The sequence below is a fragment of the Trypanosoma cruzi genome, genomic scaffold (genome assembly GCF_000209065.1).
Source record: "Trypanosoma cruzi strain CL Brener 1047053516497 genomic scaffold, whole genome shotgun sequence".
Taxonomy (NCBI): Eukaryota; Euglenozoa; class Kinetoplastea; order Trypanosomatida; family Trypanosomatidae; genus Trypanosoma; species Trypanosoma cruzi.
Window position 1 is genome coordinate 11,280 of NW_001849208.1, and position 23,853 is coordinate 35,132.

General features: G+C 57.4%; 1 protein-coding gene, 1 non-coding gene and 4 pseudogenes across 2 annotated transcripts, besides 7 other annotated features; all 6 read right to left on the minus strand.

Moving 5' to 3' along the window:
• Nucleotides 1-11,828: part of a sequence feature (areas not merged during assembly with more than two copies in the genome that could not be assigned to a particular haplotype) that runs on past the window's edge.
• Nucleotides 1,251-1,748, minus strand: Tc00.1047053509871.21 (annotated as a pseudogene).
• Nucleotides 1,894-2,919, minus strand: Tc00.1047053509871.31 (annotated as a pseudogene).
• Nucleotides 3,377-3,397: a sequence feature (AT_rich).
• On the minus strand, nt 3,790-6,609 carry Tc00.1047053509871.39 (annotated as a pseudogene).
• Nucleotides 6,787-7,229: a mobile genetic element.
• Nucleotides 7,044-7,069: a sequence feature (AT_rich).
• On the minus strand, nt 7,542-9,839 carry Tc00.1047053509871.70 (annotated as a pseudogene).
• Nucleotides 11,829-12,754: a sequence feature (heterozygous, Esmeraldo-like haplotype).
• Tc00.1047053509871.80 (dispersed gene family protein 1 (DGF-1), putative) lies at nt 12,638-23,101 on the minus strand (the record flags this gene model as incomplete). Its single annotated transcript, XM_807475.1, has 1 exon — nt 12,638-23,101. The coding sequence occupies one exon, from the start codon at nt 23,099-23,101 to the stop codon at nt 12,638-12,640; it is 10,464 nt and encodes a 3,487-aa protein (XP_812568.1).
• Nucleotides 12,755-23,853: a sequence feature (areas not merged during assembly with more than two copies in the genome that could not be assigned to a particular haplotype).
• Nucleotides 18,188-18,235: a microsatellite.
• Nucleotides 23,711-23,786, minus strand: Tc00.1047053509871.90. The gene has a single exon (XR_008255627.1). It is a non-coding gene; the product is annotated as a C/D small nucleolar RNA (snoRNA), TB8C3C3 (small nucleolar RNA).

Consider the following 23,853-nt stretch of genomic DNA (forward strand, 5'->3'; position numbering starts at 1 on the left):
AATCCCAGGAAACTCCCCACTGCCTCGTATGGCACGGACGGCAGTCTCATTATGCCTGCGGAAGGCTTTTTTTTCCAAACAAGAACGCGGCCCCACCACACGCCCGTAAGAACGTTTGGTCCATCGCACGCAAAGGAGTTGAGCGGGAGAACGGCAGGAAAGACAACACCGGCAGCCATGAGCAGCCCGCACACGCCAACACACCGCTGCCCCGCATATCACCAAAAATAAAAATAACAAAGAAACATGTCACATCCCAACTGCAAATCGCAAGTGCGGTTGCAGCACACACTCCCACCTCCTGGGCGTGTGTAGCCCCTCGCTGCTCGGCGCTCTAAGTGGGATCACCAAAAGCACCAATTCGGGAACATTCGACCACCGCCACAGCAGTCACGCTCCCCATTTCTCACAAAGGCAAAGGCTTGCAGCGGCGCAGCGGACGGCGGCATGCACAGTCGCAGAGTAATGGACTGCCGCGGGAATTACGCAACGGCGATGCGCCCCTCCTTTGGGAAGCCCAACAAAAAACATGTGTCGCGCAGTCCCCGTGAGCAACACACATTGAACCGTATTCAGCTCCACTACTGTGGCCATCCGCACACACAGCATGAGTGCGACAACGCAGGGCAGGAAGCACGGAATAACAGCACGCATCCCTCCAATAAAGACCAGGCGGCGTCCGTGCTGCCTTCAACAATAATTCCACCCCACATCACCCCTCTGCATATCCACAGCAAAAAGGCCCACACGGTGTACACTACATTAGAAGTTCCTAAAGAGCAAACCGAATCATCAGAGTGCTGTCCTCTTCTCAATGTTGGGTATAAGCTCTCTGATCCTTGTCGCCGCCAGCCCGCGGTATTATGGAGGAGCATTGCGTTCTCGGCATATCTCTCCATTTACTTCACCTTCCCGACGCCGCAAATGAAGTGATGTCCCACAAGTGATTTCGACCGTTCTGAAAAACGCGGCGTGTCAGACTCACTGAAACTGTGCGCGTGTGTGTTATTACGGGCGAGCGACACAATGCTCTTGCACATCCATGTATTCCGATCCTGCGCAACACTCCATTTGGCGGTGCTAAAAAAGCTGGAAACCAAACACGCACAAATCGCACAATGAATGCCTCTGGAGAAAACAAAACCCATTAACGTCGCCGCAGGCACCGTGACAACAAACTAACAAAGAAATCCAACCTCTGCGCGTCCTCCCGCAAGAAGGTGAAGACACACACGCTTGTCCCCTTAGCTTCACCCCAACTCCTCAAAAGTTGATAGGTCCATGGCGGGAGGAAACACGCTACTCCTCCCTCGCTCCCTGTCACGAAGCATGGCATTGCGCATATCCAGTGCATCTGCATCACCCACATACGTCCCTTTGGGGGCATCGCCTCGGTAGTCACCAAGCACGCGCCGCTAGAAAGTGCACTCCCAGTCTATGCTGCTTCTCCTGAGCAACCTTGCTGCCTTGCCGCACAAACAAGTCCACAATTTACGCATTCTGACTGCAGACACGTTTCCGTGGGAATTCCCGCCCTTTCCCTCAGCCTTGCAAAGGGCGTACGCCATACAAATGCCGGTCATAGGGTAGACACACACAGGCGCTGATAACCGTGACAGTGCGTGAGATACTCGCCGCAGAATGAGGTGCCGCAGGTCTCCGCTCACTGATCCAGATTGACCACGCTGAAGCCCACGATTCCCGTGGGTTGGCATCCCGATAGGTCGTCGTGGTTCGTTGACTCCCATGGTGGAAGAGTGCCAAGCAAGCGAAAATCAAGAGCCTGGACACTCTGTGGAGTCAAAAAGATAGAAAACACGGGCTGGCGCGGGCACAGCTAAGCGCCATGGGAGAAACATCTCAGCTCATCCCATGAAAAACACTTCACCAACGTCACTGCGACATTGGCCTCTTGCTTCTCGGGTGTGTCACTTCTCTCTTCACTCCGTGCCAGCCTCCGTTCAATTCCCCGCCCAGCAGTACTACACGTCACACGGCGCTGCTTCAGCATAATCACGCTTCGCGGCCAATCATCGTGACGCACCTCCAACTGCAGTCGCATCCAACCTCAAAAGCCCTCGCATACTCTTCCTCCCTCCTGTGTGTCGAGAGAAGACGCCTCTTTCGCGGTCTTCGCGTCCTCCCCAATAAAGCTCTGCAGTTGTGCCCAAACATCACCGGGTCTCTTGCCAAGAAGGGAACTGTCTGTGACGCGACCAATGTGAGCATACACAAATTTAAAAAACGGTTTATAGGCTCTCTGGAGTGCCCTGCGTGCGCCCGCATGTACGATGGGAACACACACGGTGCGAGTCGGGCGAGATCATCGTTCCAGCTCGCATCTCCGCCAGGTGAGTCGTTGACGGCTCCATCCCGCTTCACGACAGGTTGAATAACAGTGCACACGTAGGTGGCTGTGCTCTGCATTCACATGTGGTCCGCCTTTTGGGTCCAGCGTCGTCAGGTGGTGGAAAGAGAAGAGTCGTATTATCGTTCTTCCATTTGCTGCTGCTGCTGCCTCATTTCCCGTAAGGAGCCACTGAACCCTCTCGCTTTGGCGATAAAGGGTCCTCACGCATGGGATGCATCCTGCCTCGTGTGGCATGAGGAACAGCAGAGAGTCCTCAACGTTGCCAATGCGGGATTGGCCGTCCAGTGCGGTGATTACAACACGCTGGATCCGCCGGAGGATCGTCGTGCACACTTCAGTCCGCCCGTGGCGGATACAATCCTCGGGCAGCCACGCCTGTGCAGAACAGAACACCCTTTTGGAGAACGCCGAGCAGCTCCACCGACGTGTCGGAAAACCTCACAAAAAGAGGTCCGGTCAGCCTGCGGCACATTACCGTGCAACTTTAATACCTTGACAGCGAGAAGAGCGTTCCTACCTAAGAGTGATCGCCCCATCATTATCATCATCAGTGCTCAAATCATCTCAACAGGCAACAATGGCATCGCTCTCGTATTGCTCATGCCCGTTGGCCTCCTCCACCCGCCGCATCACGTCCTTATGAATAAAGTCTCGTCATGCACAGCGATGCGCCCTCTCGTTTCAGATAAATACCAATATTTTATAGTCACCAAGGTAGCAGTTCAGTTCTCCCTCCATAGGCACACTTCATAGAGGACGTCCTTCTGTTCCCTTTGCCGAATCAACGCACCGCACCCAGTGGATAAGCCGTGGTAGTTTCACCAAAAAATAAGTGTTCGATTCCCACAATAGCGAATACTCTGTGTGATACAGAACGCACAGTTTGTTGTGCTATTGCACCGCCTCGACGGCCGCCTCGCAATGGTGCAAAGATGTCATTGCCCCTGCCTGGGTAAGGCCTAAGCCCCACATTACACGCACACAGAGAAGCACACGGCGCATTTGAAAATATATTAATATTTTTTTCACGTCACATCTATGGGAAGGAGCATCACCCCCGTATGCATGTTGGCAAAGCAATGGCCCCACAACGGCGGTGCTAAAAACACGCATCCAGAATCAGAGGAAAGAGAAGGGTGTGGAACACCCACAAGAAATGATGGATAGCCCATTTCAAACTGGCAGCAAAGAAAAGAAGCAGCAGCAGTAGTACTGGTGATGACCATCATTTCCTTTTTTCTTCCCTTTACTCGCTAATAACCCAAACACGTGGGGTTCAAAAGTCCTTTTCACACAAGATTGTGCGGCAGTTAGCCTCTCTCCAACCAGCTGCCTCAATACATCTAAAAGAGCACACAAGAAAACCACAAATAGCCATGGGAAAAAAAAGAGAGAAAAACAATAAAAGATCCCACGGCATTAGTACAGAAGCGGAACGACACGCTTTTCGCACAATTAGTCGTAAATTCGGCCAGAGCAAAAGAGATCCAGGCCCGAGAAAACTCGGACACCACAGGTGGTTATTGTGCTCCTTTGAGACTTTTCCACCAGCTCCTGTTCCACCCGAAGGAAGAGGGCTGGCGGAATGTGATCCTCGCCGCAAAGAGCTGCTGCATCGGGGGCCAACAAAACAAATTCTCCATATTGCGGATGTCAAGTGGGCCGCCCTACCGCATTTCCACGTCATTATCGCTCGGCTGCGCACGTGCGTCTCTTCACGCACCCCGTCGTTCCTCAAGAAGCCTTTCCGCAGGAGTCCTCAAATGCAGTAGACGCTTGAGAGCAACAAGCCAGGCCTCGCAGTCGCTGTCAGTCTCACAAACCACTTCCAATGATTTCCCACCGCGAAGTAAAAGTGCGAATGCGCGGTGGTTGTTTGTTCCAAGGCTGAACAAGGTGATGTTTTGCGTGGGACCATGGCGGTGCGTCCCATTGTCAAAAACTGCCTCCTGGCGTGTTTTTGCCAGCTGTGCCTCGCCGCTGTACTTCACAAATGAGGTTGTGGACAGGCTGATAAAAGCTTTTTCAATTTCACTTATCCAAGTGGTGACTGGAGGCCGTTTGCGATTTATCGGGAATCCCTGATGGTCCAGATCACAGAAATGAATACGTTTGCAGTCCTCCGAGAGAAAATATAGGCGTCTGCAAGCATTGCCCTTGCTCGGTATCTTTTCCACGTGGACCCCGTTGCGTAATTAATTCAGCACCTGATCCACAACAGAACTGAGGTGGCGTTCCGTTGTCTCGGCATCATGCAGTTTTCCACTTTTCTTTCCCACGTATTCATCAAGCATACGCTGTCGATACACCTCGAGTCCTCGTCCCAGCCTCTCCTTGCGGGCCTGTTCCTCTTCAGCGCTGGCCAAGTATGCCTGTACTTATTGCGTGAAGACCTCGTCAAACTGGCGTCGAATGATATCCGTCTCCTCCGGGTTCACAGGAATGTCTTCAAGGGAAATGAGCTTCGGCAAATACTCCTCGATCATTTTGATGTCGGCAGCAAGAGCCCTCTCGGCGACGTCCTCCTTGGCTGTCGCCTGCTCGCACTTCTTCTTCCGCTCCTCGGCCAAGAGACGCGCCTGTTCCGGGAATTTCGCATTCATTTCTTTAATCTGATGGATCCACTGCCTCCGCTGGCGACGCCGCTCCTCCCGGACGGTCCTTCGCACCACCTCAATAGAATGCCGTTCCCGCATGATGGCCTCTCGCCCCCTCGCCCCGTCAAGTTGAACCATCTCGAGCTGCTGCTCCCTCGTCTCAATGGCGCTCTGCCGTAGGCTGAGTTCTTGCTCCGGCTGCTGCATCGCCTGCCGCAACCTCTCCGAGGCACTCTCCTTGTCCTGTTTCCTCGTTCGGATCTTCTCCAACGTATGCTCGTACTCCCAAATGCGGCTTTCGCGGTCAGCCTGCAGAGCACTGCTCTCCCGCTTTTTCGCCTCCAGAGTCCTCTCAAGTTCATCCAACGTGGCCCCACCTCTCTGCTCAAGCTTTTTTATCATCTTCTCCGCCTCATGCTTGGCGCGCTCGCAAAACACACTCAGCTGCCATTTCCGCGCCTCCTCACGGTTGCTCTCAATGGCGTTGACGCGCTTCATCTCTTCCTCCTTTATGCCTGAAATGGGCCTGTTGGATTCATAGCCACAATGCCTGTAGTCGTACACGGTCCGGGCAATCATGAGTTCATCCCGCAACTCCATGATGTCCTGATCAAGACGCCACTTGTCAACGGCAAGATCCCTTGTGGCGGATCCAATTCCGGTCGAGACAACATTGCCAACGCGACAAGTCGTGGAGAGACAATGGAACGATTCCTCCGCCCACACGGCATCCGAAAAGGCGTGAGCCAATAAAACCGTCTCGGTAGAACCAGTGAGGCTATTGTTGCGGTTGCCTTTTTCCGTGTTGTACGCTCGGCGCAACAAATGACTGAGTTCTGACATGCCTAAGGCAATGCACAGACGACGACGGCGAATGCCGGAGACAATTCCTGCTGCCGACACCAGTGCTCGTTGGGCCCCTTCGTGGTGTAGCTGCGCGGTGGCATCAATGCCACACAAAGCGGGCCGTTCGGCATCTCCCAAGGCGACAAATGTCAGGGAGTTTGCATCCATGTAACCTGCAAACTCCGCCTCACCATCATCGCGGTAAAGCTGAAGGACGACGGTGTCGGGCAAATACAAGGGCATTGCCTCCAGCTCAGACGTTGGCTGCTTTTCACACAGCACGGGGAAAAGCTATTTCTCATAGTTTTTGACGATAAATTTCATCGCCGCTCGAACGTCGCCGGCCAATGAGACACAAATTCGCGCCACCATTCGCACACGAGGTCCCTCCTTCACGAAGCCCACAATAACTCCGAGCTCCTTGTCGGCGTCAAGAGGGTCTGCGCGGTGCTCTGTTGACCCAATGACGTGGCATGAGAGGGCAAAAATGCCCTTTTTGGCGCCCAGCCGAATAAATTCAGTGATGACTCAAGCAGCATATCCTTCTCCAGCTGCAGAGCCGTACATGAGTTGTCGCTTTGGTGACGAACGCACGCCGTAGCTGAAGGACACCATGTTCTTGCGTTCCTGAGGAAAGTTGGAGACGGCAGTGACACACAATTTTCGGAAGAGTGTACTTGCGTCCGGCACGTCCAACGCCACATCGACGCCAAACAAGGCCTCAGCAACCGCAAATCCGGCATCCCTCAGGGGCTGGGGGCAATTGAACTGCACCGTGTTGCCGTCCACCCGCATTGTTGCGGGGAGCTGCGAGGACGGCGTCGTGGTCTGGTGGGAGCAGAAACGGCTTTCGCCTCCATTGGGAGAATATCACATTGAATGCTGCGCTGTGCGTTTGTCGCATGCACAGAAAAAAGGGTCAAAAACAGAAAGAAAAGAGGAGAGAGACCGAGAAAGAGGAAAACAAAAATGAATAATCTTCTGGGCCGCTGGCCGGATTCTGAAATTATCCAAAAAGGACAAGGAAGAAAAGCGGTAAATGGAGAGGCAATGAGCTCGCCGTAATGTTCTCCCCAAAATATATACACATTCTGCTAATCACTGCCGCGGACTGCTGCGCACAGTTACAAATAGAAACATTTATCCCCTGCGAAGCGGCAGGCCTTTGGGCTCCTCCACCCACAAGAAAACGCCGCAAGGTGGGAATCACAAAGTGGGTGGGTGGGAAGATAAAAAATAAAAAAAATAATAATTACGTCTGGCAGCTGGCGGCTCCCTGACTCCCTCAATCGCGGTCTCTCAAAAGACCGTACGATAAAGAAGGAAAAAATCCCGCAAAGACATCTCCGTTGCATCGGTATATAAATTTATTTGGGCGGCCAGCCATCCCCGCAGGCATTCTTCTCACAAACTCCCACAAAAATGAAGAGAAATTGTGCGGCCCCCAAATCCCGCAAAGGCCTCCAGAGGCGACGGAGCCTTCACAGAAGTAAAAACAAAATAAATAAATAAAAAATGATTGTAGTGGTGCGGCATTGTTGACCACAATGATTCTCTGAAAAAAAAGACATTCTCTGACATAACCCTGCAGAAACACACAAATATAAAATCCGTAAAAACACTCCCTAACATAATCCATCATAAACGCACTGCGCTAACCTCCTCAGTCATTTCTTCAATCTTCTCGTCTAATCTTTTTGCTCCACGAAGTTTCAGCGTATTTGGGATTACAATATACGCCTGAGAAAACACTCGGTCAGCGTGGACTGGTACTGATGTGTGGTTTCCCAGAACTCCGCAATCCTCCCATGATCAACATCTCCCACACTCGGCGGGCCGACGACATCACACCTCTGCCAGCCATTCGTCGGCGTGCTGCAAATAAATAATCTCCCACGACAATCCCTGAGCAAATTCCTCCCAACCATCAAAAACTTCGATAGATGCTCAGTGAACTGCCGCACGGTGCTGGTTGTCGTGTGATGCTCACTCGCCGTAGTCATCTGCAGCCCCACCAGCGTCCTCCGCCGTGACTCCATGAAGAAAAAGCAGTCCACCAGCGGAAGGTTCCTGACCACCGGTATGTACAGCACCCGATAATTTATATTTTGTTTCGCATCAATTTCTTCAACTCGAGATATTTCACATATTTCGGTGGGGTGCGCTCCAGGATTTGCTTTCAGCACTGTGCGCTGTGCTCCACGACGTGCTGGTGGCCTCAGCCCCTTGAGTTCCTCTGCCATTGCACTGACAAACCCATCAAAGATGAGCACGCGCAAACAAAACCTGTCCGCACATGCGGACGAAATAGTTTTCCTCACCCCCAATACCAGCAACAAAAAATCTTTCTCACTCATTGCCTTTGCCAAAATATTCGCTGATCGAGACCCAAGGAAATAACATATCGGTGCGTTGAGAAATCTCTCAGCACCGCGTTCTCCTCTTATTCGGACAACCCTCACGAGTTTTTAGGACGGATCCTCAGAATACCATAGTCTCACTCCCCAATGTGTAAAGTGCTCTTCACCATCCCGGGACTTGATCCCTTCCAAGGCATCCTCAATGGCAGCAGAGTGCGCAATGAACATATTCGCATAAAAGATATGCCGTGGAATCGGCCCCACTTCATCCATGCGTTCTTTGACCATCCTCCAGTATTCCGCTTGCTCATCTGGTTTCACACCTCGCTTCATCCATGCACACATCGCCTTCACATCCATCCCGTCGGGGCAATTCACGATGATTCGCGCGGCTTGTATTTGCTTCGCCCACTCATCATAGTTGGTTACCTTTGGGAATGACAACGCAATCATGCCCCATCCAGAAGTAGGCGCAAAATGTCTCGGTGGCGGCGTTCCCTCCTTTGCCACATCGTAGATAATATACACATTCCTCCCATGCCCCCTCAAACTTCTCAACTCCGAGATGCATATGTCCTCATCGCTGCATTTTATCACCGCTCTGGTGGTCTTGTCAGACACGTGCGCATCTCGTCCACCAAAAATGTGGACTACCACTTGGAGTTTCTTGATATCGTAGTGCAGCAGCTGGTAGAGGAGGCACGAACCGGCAGCCATCGATTTCCCGATCCCGGGCGTCCCAATCAACCCACGTCGCTTGGGCTTAAAGTCGGTCCCACCGTGAGGGCCGAACCACGCGGTTAGATCGCCCTTGACGATCTGCCACACTCGATCCACCCCACAGTTTACAAAAACGTCCTTAGGAAGATCCTGTATCGTATTCCACGAGTACGGCCATCCCTTCTCCGAGGCGAGAACCATCAACACGGGAGGTGCTGCACCGATTTGCTGCACAGCGTCATTCTTTTCAATAGCGTCGTCAGCTTTCCTGTACGACCATGACTGTTCTGGCTTCCCCTCATGCACCTCCATTCCCGTTCCCGTTTTCTTTCGCTCCACGCCGTCCGGAAGTTCCACCGCATGGCTCCACCTCGCATTGTGCACAGACTCGTACACTCCCTCCAGTTTCTCCGGTGCGCTCGTCGTCGTTGGGTTCCTCGCTTCCTCGGCAGCTGCTTCCAGGAAATGTTTAGTGGAGTTATGAACAGTTGCTTTTACCTCCGCAGCAGCTAATGACCACCCCGGTGGATTGTTGACACCCTTATCGCAAAGCTTGCGTATATCCTCATCGAAGATCACTTCACCCTTCACAGCTCGCTTCATACTCAAATAATGACCCGATGCCTGTATTTCGTTCAATGCTCCTTTATGACGGATATACTTCGTGGGGTCCTTGAAAAACTCCTCCAGCAAGACATCCCGATTGGTGTCCACAATGCCCCTGCCGTCCAGTTCCCTCGTAAGAAAGTCGTTCAGCTTCATTCCATTGACGCGGACTCCTCCTTTAAACAGTACGTCTTCGATATTAGTGGAAATGGTGAATTTCATTTCTTGCGTTCGTCTTAGCCTTTCCTCTGCCTCCCGCCTCGCTTCCGTCAGTACCTGCGTGAGTACCCCGTTTGGTTTTCCCCTTGCAAGAGGAGTGATCGTATCCCTTTCTTTCATAGTCCCTACGTTGCCCGAGAGAAAGCACACCTTCGTGAAGAGGCCCAGTAATGGCCTCCAGCGCTTGGTACGCAGTTAAGTTAAGAATTTCTTCAAGAAGCCGCTGGTCTTGTACGTAATCATCCGGCTCCTGAACAAACACCTCCATCGTCACATTGTAGTCTTTCATCAACGGCCGCCCTGTCGCCAACATAATTCCAAAGGAAATCGTTCAGCCTCATGTTGGTGCTGCTCATGGTCTACTGCGGCCACACTTTACTCCCCACCACATGTCGAGCTGCAGCGTCGGAACCATCAGAAGAGCCACGGCGAGGTGCCATCACAACACCCGTGCGGTGAAGCATCCCACTCTCACCGCCCAACTGCGGCCAGCAGGTGCCGCTGGCTCCAAAGGATACTCGCGGCTGTTTCGTCCCGCAGTCCCAATGGCGTTGGGCGTGGCACTCGCACGGCTCGGTGGTCGGTGCGCCATGCAGCCGCTCTGCAACGCCTGTCGGTGAAGCAGCCGAGGCCCACCGCCCCCGAAGCAACACGACGCACAATCGACCACAACACCGCCACACTATCGCCCTTTTAATTTATTCAATTGACCTCTCTGTTTGCCCTATCCCTAACACTAAAAATAAGTGTACGCCTTCACAGAAGGAGGGGAGAAAAAAACGAAGGCACAATCCCACCATCCCGCCGCGGGTCAACACTCTCCTCCACCCACCACCATTGCCGCACAGGAGACCGCAGTCAAATCGCAGAGCCAACAGCACAATGTGCACTACACCATCGTGCAGTGAACAATGGGAGGGACGCGGCCATACATCGCCCCGCTCCATTTTCCCACCACTCAAGTGTTGCGTACCCGCAAAAACTGGCAAACAGAACCAGAGTGCACACAACCCCAATCATCCCCCCCACTCGATGAAGCACATTATTCGCATGGAGTGACAAATTGGGGGACAAAGCAGCAGTAGCAGGCTGCATGGAATTTCCCTGCCAACCCTCAAAAAAGACACAACAACTCTGCGGAGTTAAAGTGGCAGCCCCTCGGTGTTGCCCGCAGTCCACATGGCAGGAAGAATCCCACGCACGCATGGTTGCGGACACCTCGCTGTCTGAGTGCCCAACAGAACATGTGGAAAAAATACCTGCGCGCAAGATGAAATTAAATACGTGAAAAGGTCGGCCTGCTTTCTCCGATGGCGTTGTGAAGCACTTCCACACAATCCAATCAAAGTGGCACGCCGGACAGAATGGCGTCAGTTGATAAACAAATAATTGCGCCGATGCAGAAGAGAGCTGAAATTTCAGGTTTGCATCCGAATTCGGGGGCGACAGTGGCATGAGAGTGTGTATGTATGCAAGACCTTTCGTGGGACGGTGCTGCCCAATCCCGCCGTGCCCCGACACAAAAGGGCGACAAAAAAAAGTAAGAGCACACTCTCCTAAAAGGAGCGACGGTTGATCAGTCAACCCCCGTTTCGTCTCACATGACATCCACATATGTGCACTTCACCTCAAATACGTACCTCCCTGGACGCCGCATACATGACGTGTGGTTTCGTCGCTCTCAGTGTGTTCTTCCTCCCGCAAACAACAAGAAGATGGCCATGGCGCAGCTCCACTCAGGGGAAGCAATCGGACAAGACACGAGTGGGTACCAGAGATGATAAAAAAATTTAAAAAGGGCGATAACACCTCCAGGCCACAGAATCGTGCAATGTTTATCCCTCTTCCTCTACATTGAAGACCTCCTCAACAGAACTAAAGCAGCAGAGACATGTGCAGCACAATATATTTCGCTGTCCCGCGTTCCATCTTACTTCCCATGAGTGCCACGGCGGTGGTGCCTGCGTTACGTCTGAGATGTCTCCCAAATACCAATCACAATGCTGCGGAGAGTGGATGCTTGACGAATATGCCTGCGCTAGATTCTAACAGCAAATGACGCCAAGAAAAAAAACCATGCGCGACTCAAACTACCCGTGTGTGGCCATACCAAAACAACAGTGAGACACGTGTGCAACAACGTAAAAAAAAAGGAAAGAAATAATAGAATAATCCAAAAAAACAATTCGATATATGCATCCACAAAAAATACACCATTCCGCATAATTCTTCGTTCTTTCTCTCTTTTTTCTTTCTACACAAAACCAGAGGTATAAAAAGTGACAAGCATCCCTCCTACACAGTCGTCGTGGAACATGTAAGAGAGTCAATGCAGGCACCCACACACACAAAAAAAAAAACAACGCACGGTAAATCGGCGGCAATGCCGTTGCGGAGTACGATGGGTGGCTGTGGTGCGCAGCCGTGGCAACCCACGCCCTCCACTCATCGACCATCAACGCACACGTCCAAATTTCATTTATTGAAAGCCACAGAAGGGCGTTATCGTTTTTTATCCCTAATTTTTTCTCAAATAAACTTCGTGGCTCGCACAATAGCCACCATCGCAGAACACATCCTCGTTACTGAGTAAAAATCTGAATAAAAACCCCGACACTCAGAAGGGGCGCTGCAGCGGCGAGCATGCAACACACACCCGTGACACAGCCGCCCTGGGCTAGCGCGATACCTCAATAATCCGTTTTTGCCAAAATCGATAAAATAAAAAAAGCAATGACTCAATCAACCAAGCATCCGATAAATAATAATAAAGAAGTAAACACAATTCGAAAAGCGTCCACCTTATACCGCATCCATGAGGACCTTCGTACATTCTCGCCACGTGGAGGTACTGTTTGAGCAGAGACCTTCCAACTCAGGGAGAAACTGCGCCAGCTTTCTTGAGCAGCACAAATTCCTTACCACTCCGGCGTAGCACAATCAATTTTGCCGCTCACACTCGATGCACAGTCGAACAGGCTCAGACGCCCTGAGCGGGTGTCACCGGCCACGGGCTGCTGCTGTGCGGGTGGTCGGTACGACGACACAAAGGCTGTGCCTGAGGCGTACGACGATGACGTCATTTCGTGTGGCTTCCTCGTCTCTTCGTCGCTCTCCTCGTCATCACGCAGCAGCGCATCCAGCCCTCCACGCTGCGGCTCGCGCAGCTCCTGCCAGTGGCGGTCCTCCACGTACCACACAACCGCACAGTACACAGCGATCGCAAGCAGCACATTGGTCAGCAGCATCAGAAGTGCCGCGTACGCCCTCGCCCCGCCGTCGCTGGGCGCAAGATGGTTGGCCGCGCTGACCACGCACAGCGCCGCAAGGAGCACAAAGCTCGCAGCGTGCATCACCGTCAGGAAGGCCGAGCGCATCATGTTCGTGAAGGCAACCACGCCCGCACCCGCAAGCAACACAGCAGCCATGCAGATGTACAGGAAGTGGCAGCTTCCCACGGGCGGGTGCACAGCCGCAATCAGGCCCACCACGCACAGCACCGACAGCTGGAACACGCACCAGTACACGTAGCTGCCCTTCATGTTCGTCAGCATGCCGCCGTACATCCGCTGCTGCACCGCGGGGTGCCAATACCCGACGGGGTACAGCAGGCGCTCGTGCAGCGGCTTCCTCGAAAACTGCCAGTACTTCGTGAAGCTCGCGCCCGTGTGGCGGGCAATGAAGTAGCACACGCCAGCAGGAAACGCCACACCGTACAGCACACCAACGACACCAATCACATAGTGCTGCACGCGAGCGCCGGGCATCGCCAGTGCAAGCACGGAGCCGAAGAAGATGCCGAGGTGCATCGCATGCGCCACAACGTACGTCAGGCTCGGGAAGCGCATCGCCGCCCACGCACTCGCAGCGTCCACGCCGCGCCACCGCTGGAAGGCGGCCGTCACACCGCAGTGCACGCACCCGAACACAGCGGCGAGCAGCGTGTTGCCCACCACCATCCACAGCGGGTCAAGGGCAGCGAACACCGACAGGAAATACGGCAGCGCAACGGTGCTCGCACGCTCCTGCGCCGAGGCACATGACATCCTCGCAAACACGCCGAGCGCCTGCATCTCCAGGATGGAGCCCAGCCCGCCGGTCACCACCACGGCAACAGCCGTCGCACCCGCAACGACGCCGGTGATCGCCGAGAGGGCGCTGGCAACGGCGGGCAGCGTGTTGGACGCGATGGTGAAAGACCCAAGTAGCACACCGTTGCAGCCGCCAGACACTGCCACAGCGTCGCAGCGAATGACTATCGTCTCGTCGTCACCAATGAAGTAACCGCGGTGCACGGGCACAGCCAGCTCCAGGACGGTGGACGGATTCGTCGCGTTGCGCACCCACGTCGCGTTGCTCAGCATCGCTCCCCACGGACCACCAAACCCACTCGGCTGCGCCGTCGACACCGGCACGAAGCTCAGGTACGTGCCGATCTGCGGGCCGCTTGCCCACCGGAACGGCGGCGGCAGCGTCACCATCAACCGCGTCGGGACGGCGCTCCCACCGCCGCGAATGTCGTTCTGCGTCAGGCTCCCACCAGCCGCCGTCGTCGTCACGGTGAGTGTCGGACACGCCACGTCGCTCCACCACAGCGTGCTGCTCACCGACAGGCTCATGCTCAGTGACTCCGATGCCGTCACTGTCGCGGTCGGCAGCACCGTCGCCGTCACCGACGCTGCCGGCGTGGGCAGCAGCGTCACCGTTTCCGTCTCCTGCAGCGTCTCCGTCGGTCCGTAGTTCGTCTGACTGTAGCGCGTCGTACTCAGGCTCGTTGTTGGCGGCGTTGGCGTCCACGTTGGTGTCAGGCTGCGCGTCGCCGTCAGCGTCGCCGTGTGGCTCAGCAGCGGTTTCTCGGGCGTGCGGTTGCACCCGTCTACGCGCGGCAGGTACACCGGCAGGCAGTCGCGCCCGTACCCGCCCTCAGCACAGCGGCAGCGGCACGACCCCGACATCGCCCTCGTCGCAGCAGCAAAGCAGCGCACGTCGGCGTCGCACACGCTGCACGCCACAGGACGGAATTTCCCAATGATGCCGGCGGAACTGTATTCCATCGGCTGCAGCGCCTGCCCGTTGAGCGTCAGGCACCCCACGACGAACTTTCGGCCGGCGCCCCCGAGCGCAACGGTGCCGTCCATCACGACGGGCCCACTGCCAGCGTTCTTGTGAAACGTCAGCGTGCTCTGCACAAGCTCCGCACTGCGCGGGTACGGAGGCACCGACAGGAGCGTGCCGCTGATGCTGTTGCCGCGCACCGACAGCCACGACCCGGACACAAACGACGCCGTCTCCCGCAGCACCAGCAGCGCGCCATCCGTCAGCACACCGGCGTTGTCATTCACTACGACGGCGGACGCGTTGGCCATCACCCCGTTGTCGAACACCAATCCATGCGCGGCGTACACCTGGCTCCCCGACACGCGCAACACAGCGCCCTCCGACGCAACCACGCGCGCACTCGCGTACAACGCATATTCTCCACCGAACACAGCCGCGTCCAGCGCGACACCGCCGCCGACGAGCTCCAGCACGGCGCCGTCCACCACCACCGTCCGCCCACCAGTCATCACGGTCACGAGGGACACGCCGGACACAACCAGCACGGACCGCACGAGCCGCAGACCCGACAGCACCAGCACCGGTGCGTACGGCGAGGACTGCGAGCCGGGAAGATACACAAGCGGCGTCGGCCTCGCGGCAACCAGCAGGGAGTCCGTCACCGTCAGCACAGACCCCGCGGGATACGTGCCGGTCAGCACAATCGCACCGTTCAGCGCCTCCACATCGCACACGGAGAGCTCCACCGGCCCGCTCTCGTTGCTTCCCGCAGCCCCCGCACCGCGCAACGCTCCACCGCCCATCACGTACAGCACGGCGCCGTTCAGCAGCGACACGTTCTGCACAACAATCCGCACGCCGTCCCGCGCCATCCACGGCACGTAGAGCACAGGACTCACGCCGTCCAGCACAACGTGGCGCAGCGTCACCTCGCTCGCACCGGCAGGCACAACGAACACCGACCGCACCGTCAAGTTCTCGCGGACGAACACACTCGACGCAGTGCCCACGGCGGGTGGCAGCGCGGGAGCTCCCACAGGCACGCACGCCTCGCCGTACCCGCCGCTGCCGCACGCGCACACGCACACACCGTCCTTCATGCTCGCCGTCGCCGTCCCGGGCGCGTAGCAGTGCGTGTCCCTGTCGCAGGCGTCGCACCCAGCCACGTCGATGCTCCCAGCGTCGCCAAAACCAGCCGCTGCGTACTCCTCCGCCGTCGACAGGACTCGCCCACCAGCGTCGTTGCATGCCACCCTCAAATGCGCCCCAGCCGAAAGCGACAGGCTCACCGACAGCATCCGCGGCAGCAGCACTCGGTTGCGCACAAAGCTCAGCGTGCTCCCTGCAGCGGTCACGGCGCCAGCAGCGTAGAGCATCTCTCTCGAGACGCCGTCGTGCACGTTGCCTTTCGCCAGCAGCATCGACCCGCCGACCAGGCTCACCGTCGAATCAAACGCAACCGCGTAGTCCTCCGTCGACGCAAAGTCGCTCCGCACAAGCGCCACAGCGGAGCCCGACACGCTCACAGCCCCACGCACAGACACCGCGTGCTTGCACAGCAGGAAGTCGCCGTCAACAAACGCCACCACGGAGCCGCCGCTGGCCGCAACACCGCCCTCCACCGACACGCACAGCCCCAGCGCCGTCTGCACCAACAGCCCGTCCACGTACAGCGCTCCGCGCGACGACAGCGCCACGCCGCCAACCACCAACACGCCAACAGCGTCGCGAAACACAGCCGCCACCTGCGTGCGCGCAATGGTTAGCACGCTCCCCGTCAGATTCACGTTGTGCACCACAAGGCACGCGGAGGCGTCGCCAAGGTCGTAGGCGCCGCGGTACGCAACGCGCTTCTCTGCAAGCAGCACCGAGTCCACCACAGTGACGCGCGAGCCCGGCGGGTAGCGGTTCGCCACCAACACGCCGCCGCCGGAGCGCAACTCAAGCCCGCTGATCAACACATCGGCACGCTGGCCAGCAGGCGGGTCGGACAGCCACCCAACAACGTACAGGCTCGCTCCGCCCACAAGCGTGCAGTTCGCCAGCGTCACGTTGCGCACGCTCCCTGACATCAAGCCCACGTCCACCACGACGTCCGCCGCAAAGGTCACACCAACGTAGCACACCACCGACGTCCCGAAACCGGCGTTCACCTCCCCATCCACAATCACGTCCTGCACGCACGAGTCGGCGCCGTCGGTGCTTGAGGGCTCGGGAACAGCGACGGGCAGGCACGCATCGCCGTGGCCGCCCTCCGCGCACCTGCAGGCGCAGCCATCACTCGGAACCGTCGCCGTATACGCAGGGAAGCACGACGCCGCGAGGGTGCATGGGTCGCTGCAGCTCAGTATGGCCGCATTGTACACGGACGGAACAACGTATTTCACTCCCACCTCGCCGCCGTTCACAGTGTTGCACGCGGCCACAACCGCTCCGTTTGTGAGATCGCTGGGCCCTGAGTATATCCATAGTGCGGTCGACGTCCCCGTGTTGGAAATCAATTGGTTGCCGGACACAGACACCGTGGAGTCGCGGAGATTCACCCGGGGGGAAAAGTGGACAAAACCATTCGATAGGGATTCACGGCAGAGGTTGCCGCTCAACTGCAGCCAGGAGTTGTGGTAGACGTAGGTATAGTAGTTGGTGAAGAACACAGCCCAACTTCCCTGCATGTCATTGCCCTGAAAAACAACCGCTGACAGAGATTCCACACGTAATGCCCGAAGAAATAACATGAAGTACTTCACCGGCCTCGACACAAAGTTTCCTCGGATCACCACGGCAGAGTTGTTCAGTACATCCAGCGACGAGGATTGGAAAGACCCTTCAAGAGGAATCAGCATAGCGCCACCGCCATCCATATGAAAAGTGTTGCCCACCACCGCAAACAGGGAGTGCCACGACACCCTCAGCGCAGATCCGACAACGTGAATGGCGCTCGACGATGCCGTCACGGTCTGAAACACATTGCCACTGAGCACCACCGCGGAGTTATTGCTGACCACCAGCCCATTCATCGCAACACACGACGGGCTGTCAAGCTCCAAACCTGGCCGAGAGATCAGCCTCGTGACCACAAAGCGGTTCCCGCTGATCGTGATGTTCGTGTGCGGTGGAAAATCACCTTCCGGGCTGAGAAGCGCGTCATCGAACGTGTTGCCGGTGACAAAAACGTTCAGCGACCCCACAGCGGCGTGCGCGTTGCCCAACAACAACAGCACAGCGCCGTCCCTCCACGTGCATCCATCGAACGTGATGTTCGCCACGTCGCCCGTCATCGCCCCAATCAGCACCGTCAGGCTCATGCCGCCCCCGCTGAACGTCACGTTGCGGTAGCACAGCCACGACAGCCCGCTGCCCACAGACTGCGCCACCTCGGGGTACACCATGTCGCTGATGCACTCACCAATCGGCGGTGGCGGCGGCGTGGATGGTTGCGGTGATAGCAGTGGCGGCGGGCCAGCAGGCACAGGCGCCGGGAGACACACATCGCCGTGCCCTCCAGCAGCGCACTGGCACTTGCAGTCGCTGGCCGCCGTCGTCAGCGGAGCAAAGCAGTCGCCGTCCTTCGTGCACTCCCCGCACACTTCAACCGTCGTCACGTCAGTGATGCCATTCAGCTCCAGTTCAGCCGCCGTCGCCACCAACCGTCCCGCAACCGTCAGACATCCGGCAACAAACCCGTAGCCGGCGTCAATCCGCGACAGCAGAGACTCCGACAACCCCGTCGATCCCATCTTGCAGCCCGTCAACGTCACCACACTGCTGCCGTCGATGTTCACAGAAGCGTCAAAGGAAGAGTAGTGGAACATCGCACCCATTCCCACGTCGTTGTCGCGCCAATCCAACCAGCTTGAATTCCGGACGGTCCAAGAATTATATGCATAGATGGCGTAGGACACGGAGCCGCTGTTCCCCACCACGCGCAGCACGCTGTGATTCGACACGGTGAAGTCGTGGTACTGAAACAGGAAACTTGTCCCGGTGGCCATCGTATTGTTAAGCAGCGCAAAAACTGAGCGATCGCTGGCAATGAGCCTATGCATGTACAACATGTATGTGTGTTTATGAAAGCTGCAGTACCGCGTGTACAGCGAGCTGCCGCCCACCAGCGTCAGTGTCCCGATCGAGTACAAACCATATCCACCGTAGCCCAAAGCACGCGCCTTGACGTTGCTGACCAACAGCGAGGACGCACTCAACACGACGTCGTCCAGCATCACCACGCTCAACTTGCTGCTTGCAGTGCCTGAAAGCTGGATATCGGAGGACTGCTCCGCGTCGACTTCAGTGACGGCGATGTCGCAGTGCTGCGGGAGGGCACGCCTAAATAAAACAACGGAGGACCGCATCACCGTCTGGCTCACGCGGATCAGGACGCCGGCTGACTCAGCCGCCTCAGTGCCCCCAACAAACTGCAGCGCGGCTCCGTCACGGAATGTGCACCCAGTGAGCGTGATGTTGATGGGGAGATGCAGCGGCATACTGTTGAGAGAGAACATCAGCAATGCACCCACGCCGCTGAATGTCACACCCACGTAGCAGTGGTGCGTCTTCCACATGTTCAGCGCGAGGCTCGTCAGCGTCTGGTTCACCACGCAGCTCCTGTCGCCGTCCACGGCTCTCTCCGGCGCGGGCGGCACAACCGTGTCGGGCACCGCAAAGGGAAGACACGACGCGCCATGCCATCCGCCCTTGCAGCTGCACGAGCACGAGCTGCGGTCCACCGACTCCGTACCGGGCATGTAGCACGCCGCGTCGTCGTTGCATGTGCCGCACCCGAACACCACCACGTCCTCCGGAAACACGCCGTCGTACGACACCTCCTTCTCGCCCTGCATGTTGCACCCAACCACAAAACGCGCGGGTGTCGTCACAATCGAGTTCGATGGTATTCTCGCAAAGGCTTTACTCGAGTCCGCCTGACGGTTGTGTGCAAGCGACACGGTGGTGCCGCTGCCCAAAAGTCTAATAGTGGACCAGGAATACGGCATACTCAATAGTGAGGCTGCGCTCACGTTGTTGCCCTCCACACGCCACTGCGCACCACCCTGGAGAATAACCGAGCCGTACAAATACAACAGCGCAGAATTGAATGCCTCCGTGCCGCCAGTGAAGGTGCAGTCCGCCACCCTCAGCAGCCCCGCGGAGCCCACAGTAGTATCCCCGTAAAAATAAATGCCGCTGGCTGCGCTCATCGTGTTGTTCTCGACGTCAAAGTAGCCGCCGTTCTTCAATTCAACAGTGTGAACGTATACGGCCGATGCCGAACCGTAATCCTTCTTCTTTGATCTCAGCGTGTTTCCCTTCATAATGATCCCGCCCCCATCAACAACAACAGCAACGAAAAAATAAACTGCGTAAATATCTCCCTCCACCTTGTTGTCGAGCAGCAGCAGCGCCGAGTTCGTACCCAAAGTAAACCTTGGAAAGTGAATGGCGTAATCAGACGCTGACACAAGTGTACTACCCACCACCAGCATCTGGGAACTCGCGCCAAAATCACCCTCAAACTCCAATGCACCAGAATCCAGCATCGAGGATGTCACGTTCACGTGCACGCTCGCACCACTCCCCCTGATCGACAGGCCCATGAGGACGCACTGCAGCAGCGTGATGTTGACTGTCTGTTCAGGCGCGTTAAAATACGACAGGTCCAGCAGAATCGTGGCGGTGAAGGTCACGTTGACAAAGCACAGGCCACGCACACCGGGATCAGGATAGTCCAAAGAGTCGATGCTGCCACCGTGCACGCAGCGGACCTCCGTGTCGTCCGCGTCGGGGAGCGGGAGCGGCCCAAGGCCGTCCGGAACCGCAGCTGGCAGACACGTGTCGCCGTAGCCGCCAGCAGCGCACACACACCCACAGCCGCTGACGCTGCTCGTCTTCGCTGCGAAGCACACGGCGTCCACGGTGCAAGTGCCACAGTCCAATGCCGTCACGGGTGTCCTAATATAGAGGTCCTCATCGTAATCAGTCACAGGAGATCCTCTTAGCTCGTTGCACGTGCCGTAGATGATCGGGCTCGCGTCGTCTTGTGCCGACCAAAAACTTGTCATGTATGCAGTGGTCGATGAATAGGAGCCGTAACCAAAGTTGTTGTGAAGTATTGACCACACACTCTGATCGCGGAACGCCACGCCGTCGTATTTGTCCACGTACACAACGTAGGCGGTGCGGAACGCGTTGTCGCGGTGCACCAGCCAGCTGCCGCCAGTCACAGTCAGCGTGGTTGCCATGAGCATGGCAAAGCCGAGACGGAACTCGCTGGACACAACCTGCAGCACGCTGCCGCCATCCACCACAACGTCCCCAAACACACACGCGCCTTTGTGGTATTCGGTGCTCGGAGCACTCCACGAGCTGTTCTGTATGGAGAACACGGAGCCGCCGCTGACACGCAGGCCCGACGCAAGAGCGTACATCACGTGCGTCTGCGAATTGACAGCGCAGTTGTCCATGTAGAAGACGCTGGAAAGGTTCACACCGAGGCCACGCTCCACAAGGATCGCAGCGCACGAACCCCCGCCACACACCAGCTTCGACCGCGTCATGACAAACCACGTCGACAGAAGCCGGACGCCGTCCAGAACAAGCGCGGGGCCGTACCGGGATTTCTCGTGGCCAGGAGTCGTCGGCACGTACTGCGACCCGCCAACCGTCGCGCGCAGCGTCGAGTTCGCCAGCAGCACACTCGAGTTCAGCGGCATCGCGCCATGCAGCACGATCGTGCCCTCCAGCGACGTCACATTCGTCATGTTGACAAAAACGTGGGGCATCGAGAGCGCCGTGCTCTTGCTGAGGCCGCCAATCCGCAGCTGCGCGCCGCCCACAAGCACGCAGTGTCGCAGCGTCACGTTCAGCGCGTCAGCGAACGCGTCCATCAAGTGCAGGTCCACCGCCAGAGTGATCGGTCCGCTGAACACCACCGAGTCGAAGCACACCGTCGCACGCCCACCGCCAACCGTCACGGACTCCGTCAGCGTCACGCCACTCACGCAGTCCTGCGCACCGCCACCGCCGGAACTCGCAGGCGGCATGTCAAACGGCAGGCACGCCTCGCCCACACCGCCGGCGCGGCAGCTGCACACGCACTCGGAGAAAGACGCCGTCAGCTCACCAAAGCACGCCAGCGCGGCCGCACAGCCGTCGCACGGCACCACGCTCACGGAGGGCAGGCCGGCCAAGCGGTAGTCGCCGCCGCTCTGCAGCACGCGGCCGCCAGCACGGTTGCACTGCACGGGCACAGCGCCGCTCGTGATCGTCGGCCCGGCGGCAAGCGTCGTGCCGGTGGCAGCGCAGCGAGCAATCGACACGGCGCCGCCGCCCAGCGTCACCCCCGACAGCGACGCCACAGACGACGCCTCGCCCACCGCCCACACGTTTTGCATGTCCACCCACCCGCCGGCACCGACCGTCCCACCGCCGCAGTGCACCAACGAGGACGACGCGACAGACCCCTCAACGCCCACGAAGCGCAGCACCGAATCAAACACCGCGAGGCGCTCGCCAAGCACAATGCCGCCGCCACTGCTCACGACCGACACGTTCGTCACGGAGAACACCGAGTGGCTCCGCAGACTGAGACGCGACGAGGACGTTACATGCATCGCGGACGCGGTCGGACCGCCCGACGCCTCCAGCGACACGCCGTCAAGCACCACAGCGCTCGACAGCAGTTCCACACCGCCGCCAACGTACACCGCCGACCCGCCCGCATGCGACGACCTCAGCACAGTGTTGCTCACACGCAGCTGCGTCTGCAACAGCGACGTCGCGTGCAGCACAAGCGGCGACGCCACCGCGTCCGTCAGCCCGCTCAGTTGGGAGTAGCGCATCGGCCCCGGCGTCACAATCGTCGAGTCACGGACCGTCACGTTCGTGTGTGCCGGCAGGTTGTGCACAAACACGAGCGAGCAGTAGCTCCCGGACAGCCCGCTCACGCTCACCTCCAGGCTCCGGTCAGTCGCCGGCTCGCCGCTGTAGCCCCGCACGTATATCTGCGCACCGCCGTCGCACACGCAGTTCCTCAATTCGATGCGCAGCGCGCCGGGAAGCATCGCCGCAACGTCGAGCACCACAGCCACGCCGTTCGTGATGCACACGCCGTCCATCAGCACCGTGTCCACAGCGCGGCCCACCGTGATGGCTCTCTCCACCGTGCCGCCCCGCAGTCGCAACGCCACCGCATGCACCGCGGGCATCCACGCCGCCAACGACACCAGCGCCAACACCAAAAGCAGCACCGCCACACGCACAGTCGCAGCGGCCCTGCGCCGCACGCGGTGCCGGCTGTGCGGACACGCGCCTACCGCAGACCACATCCACCAACCCAAACAGGTATCAACAGGGCTGTCGTGGTGTGTCTCGCACTCGTCTCGTCGACCGTGCCTCCTGCTCCGCAAATCCCTTCCTACAGATGTCAAATACAGTGACCCGATTCCGCCAGATCGTTATCCCACTACTAATAATACTACTATTACTGCTGCGAGTAATTACTAAAACCTTGAAACGATAGTTGTGGTGGTCAAGCCACAGTATCTCTATCTGCAAGGTAAAACAAGGAAGAGGCAGCAACAACAGTAGCCAGACACAGCAGCACGCAGCGGCATCCGGCCACAGACAGTCCCCATCACAACACAGCCAGCGACACAAAGACGCGCAGACGCAGTCAGCCCAGTGATGCCATCGGCCTCCCAACGCCCGCGCAGCCCCACACAACCGCCGTGCAGACTGGCGGGACCCCGGCAAAGAGGCAAATGACCATTGGCACCGCCCTTCTCACCAAATGCCTCCAACACATGACGACCCCGATGCCGTGGACAACACACAAAAGCCGAGGCAGATACACGTGGCATTGTTGCAACCGCCAGCCATCGAGCGCGTCCGTGAACGTGGTGGTGGTGGCGGCGCGGAAGAGGGGCGGTGAGTGCGTCAGTTGCCAGTAGTCAAAGCGTCGTTTCTCGCTCACGTGGGTCGGCATTGCAGAACAAAGAGCGGCATCATGCGCGCACGGCATGCACAAGGGCAAAAAGGACGAATAAAGAAGCACGGTGGCGGCACTCAGCCACGGGGG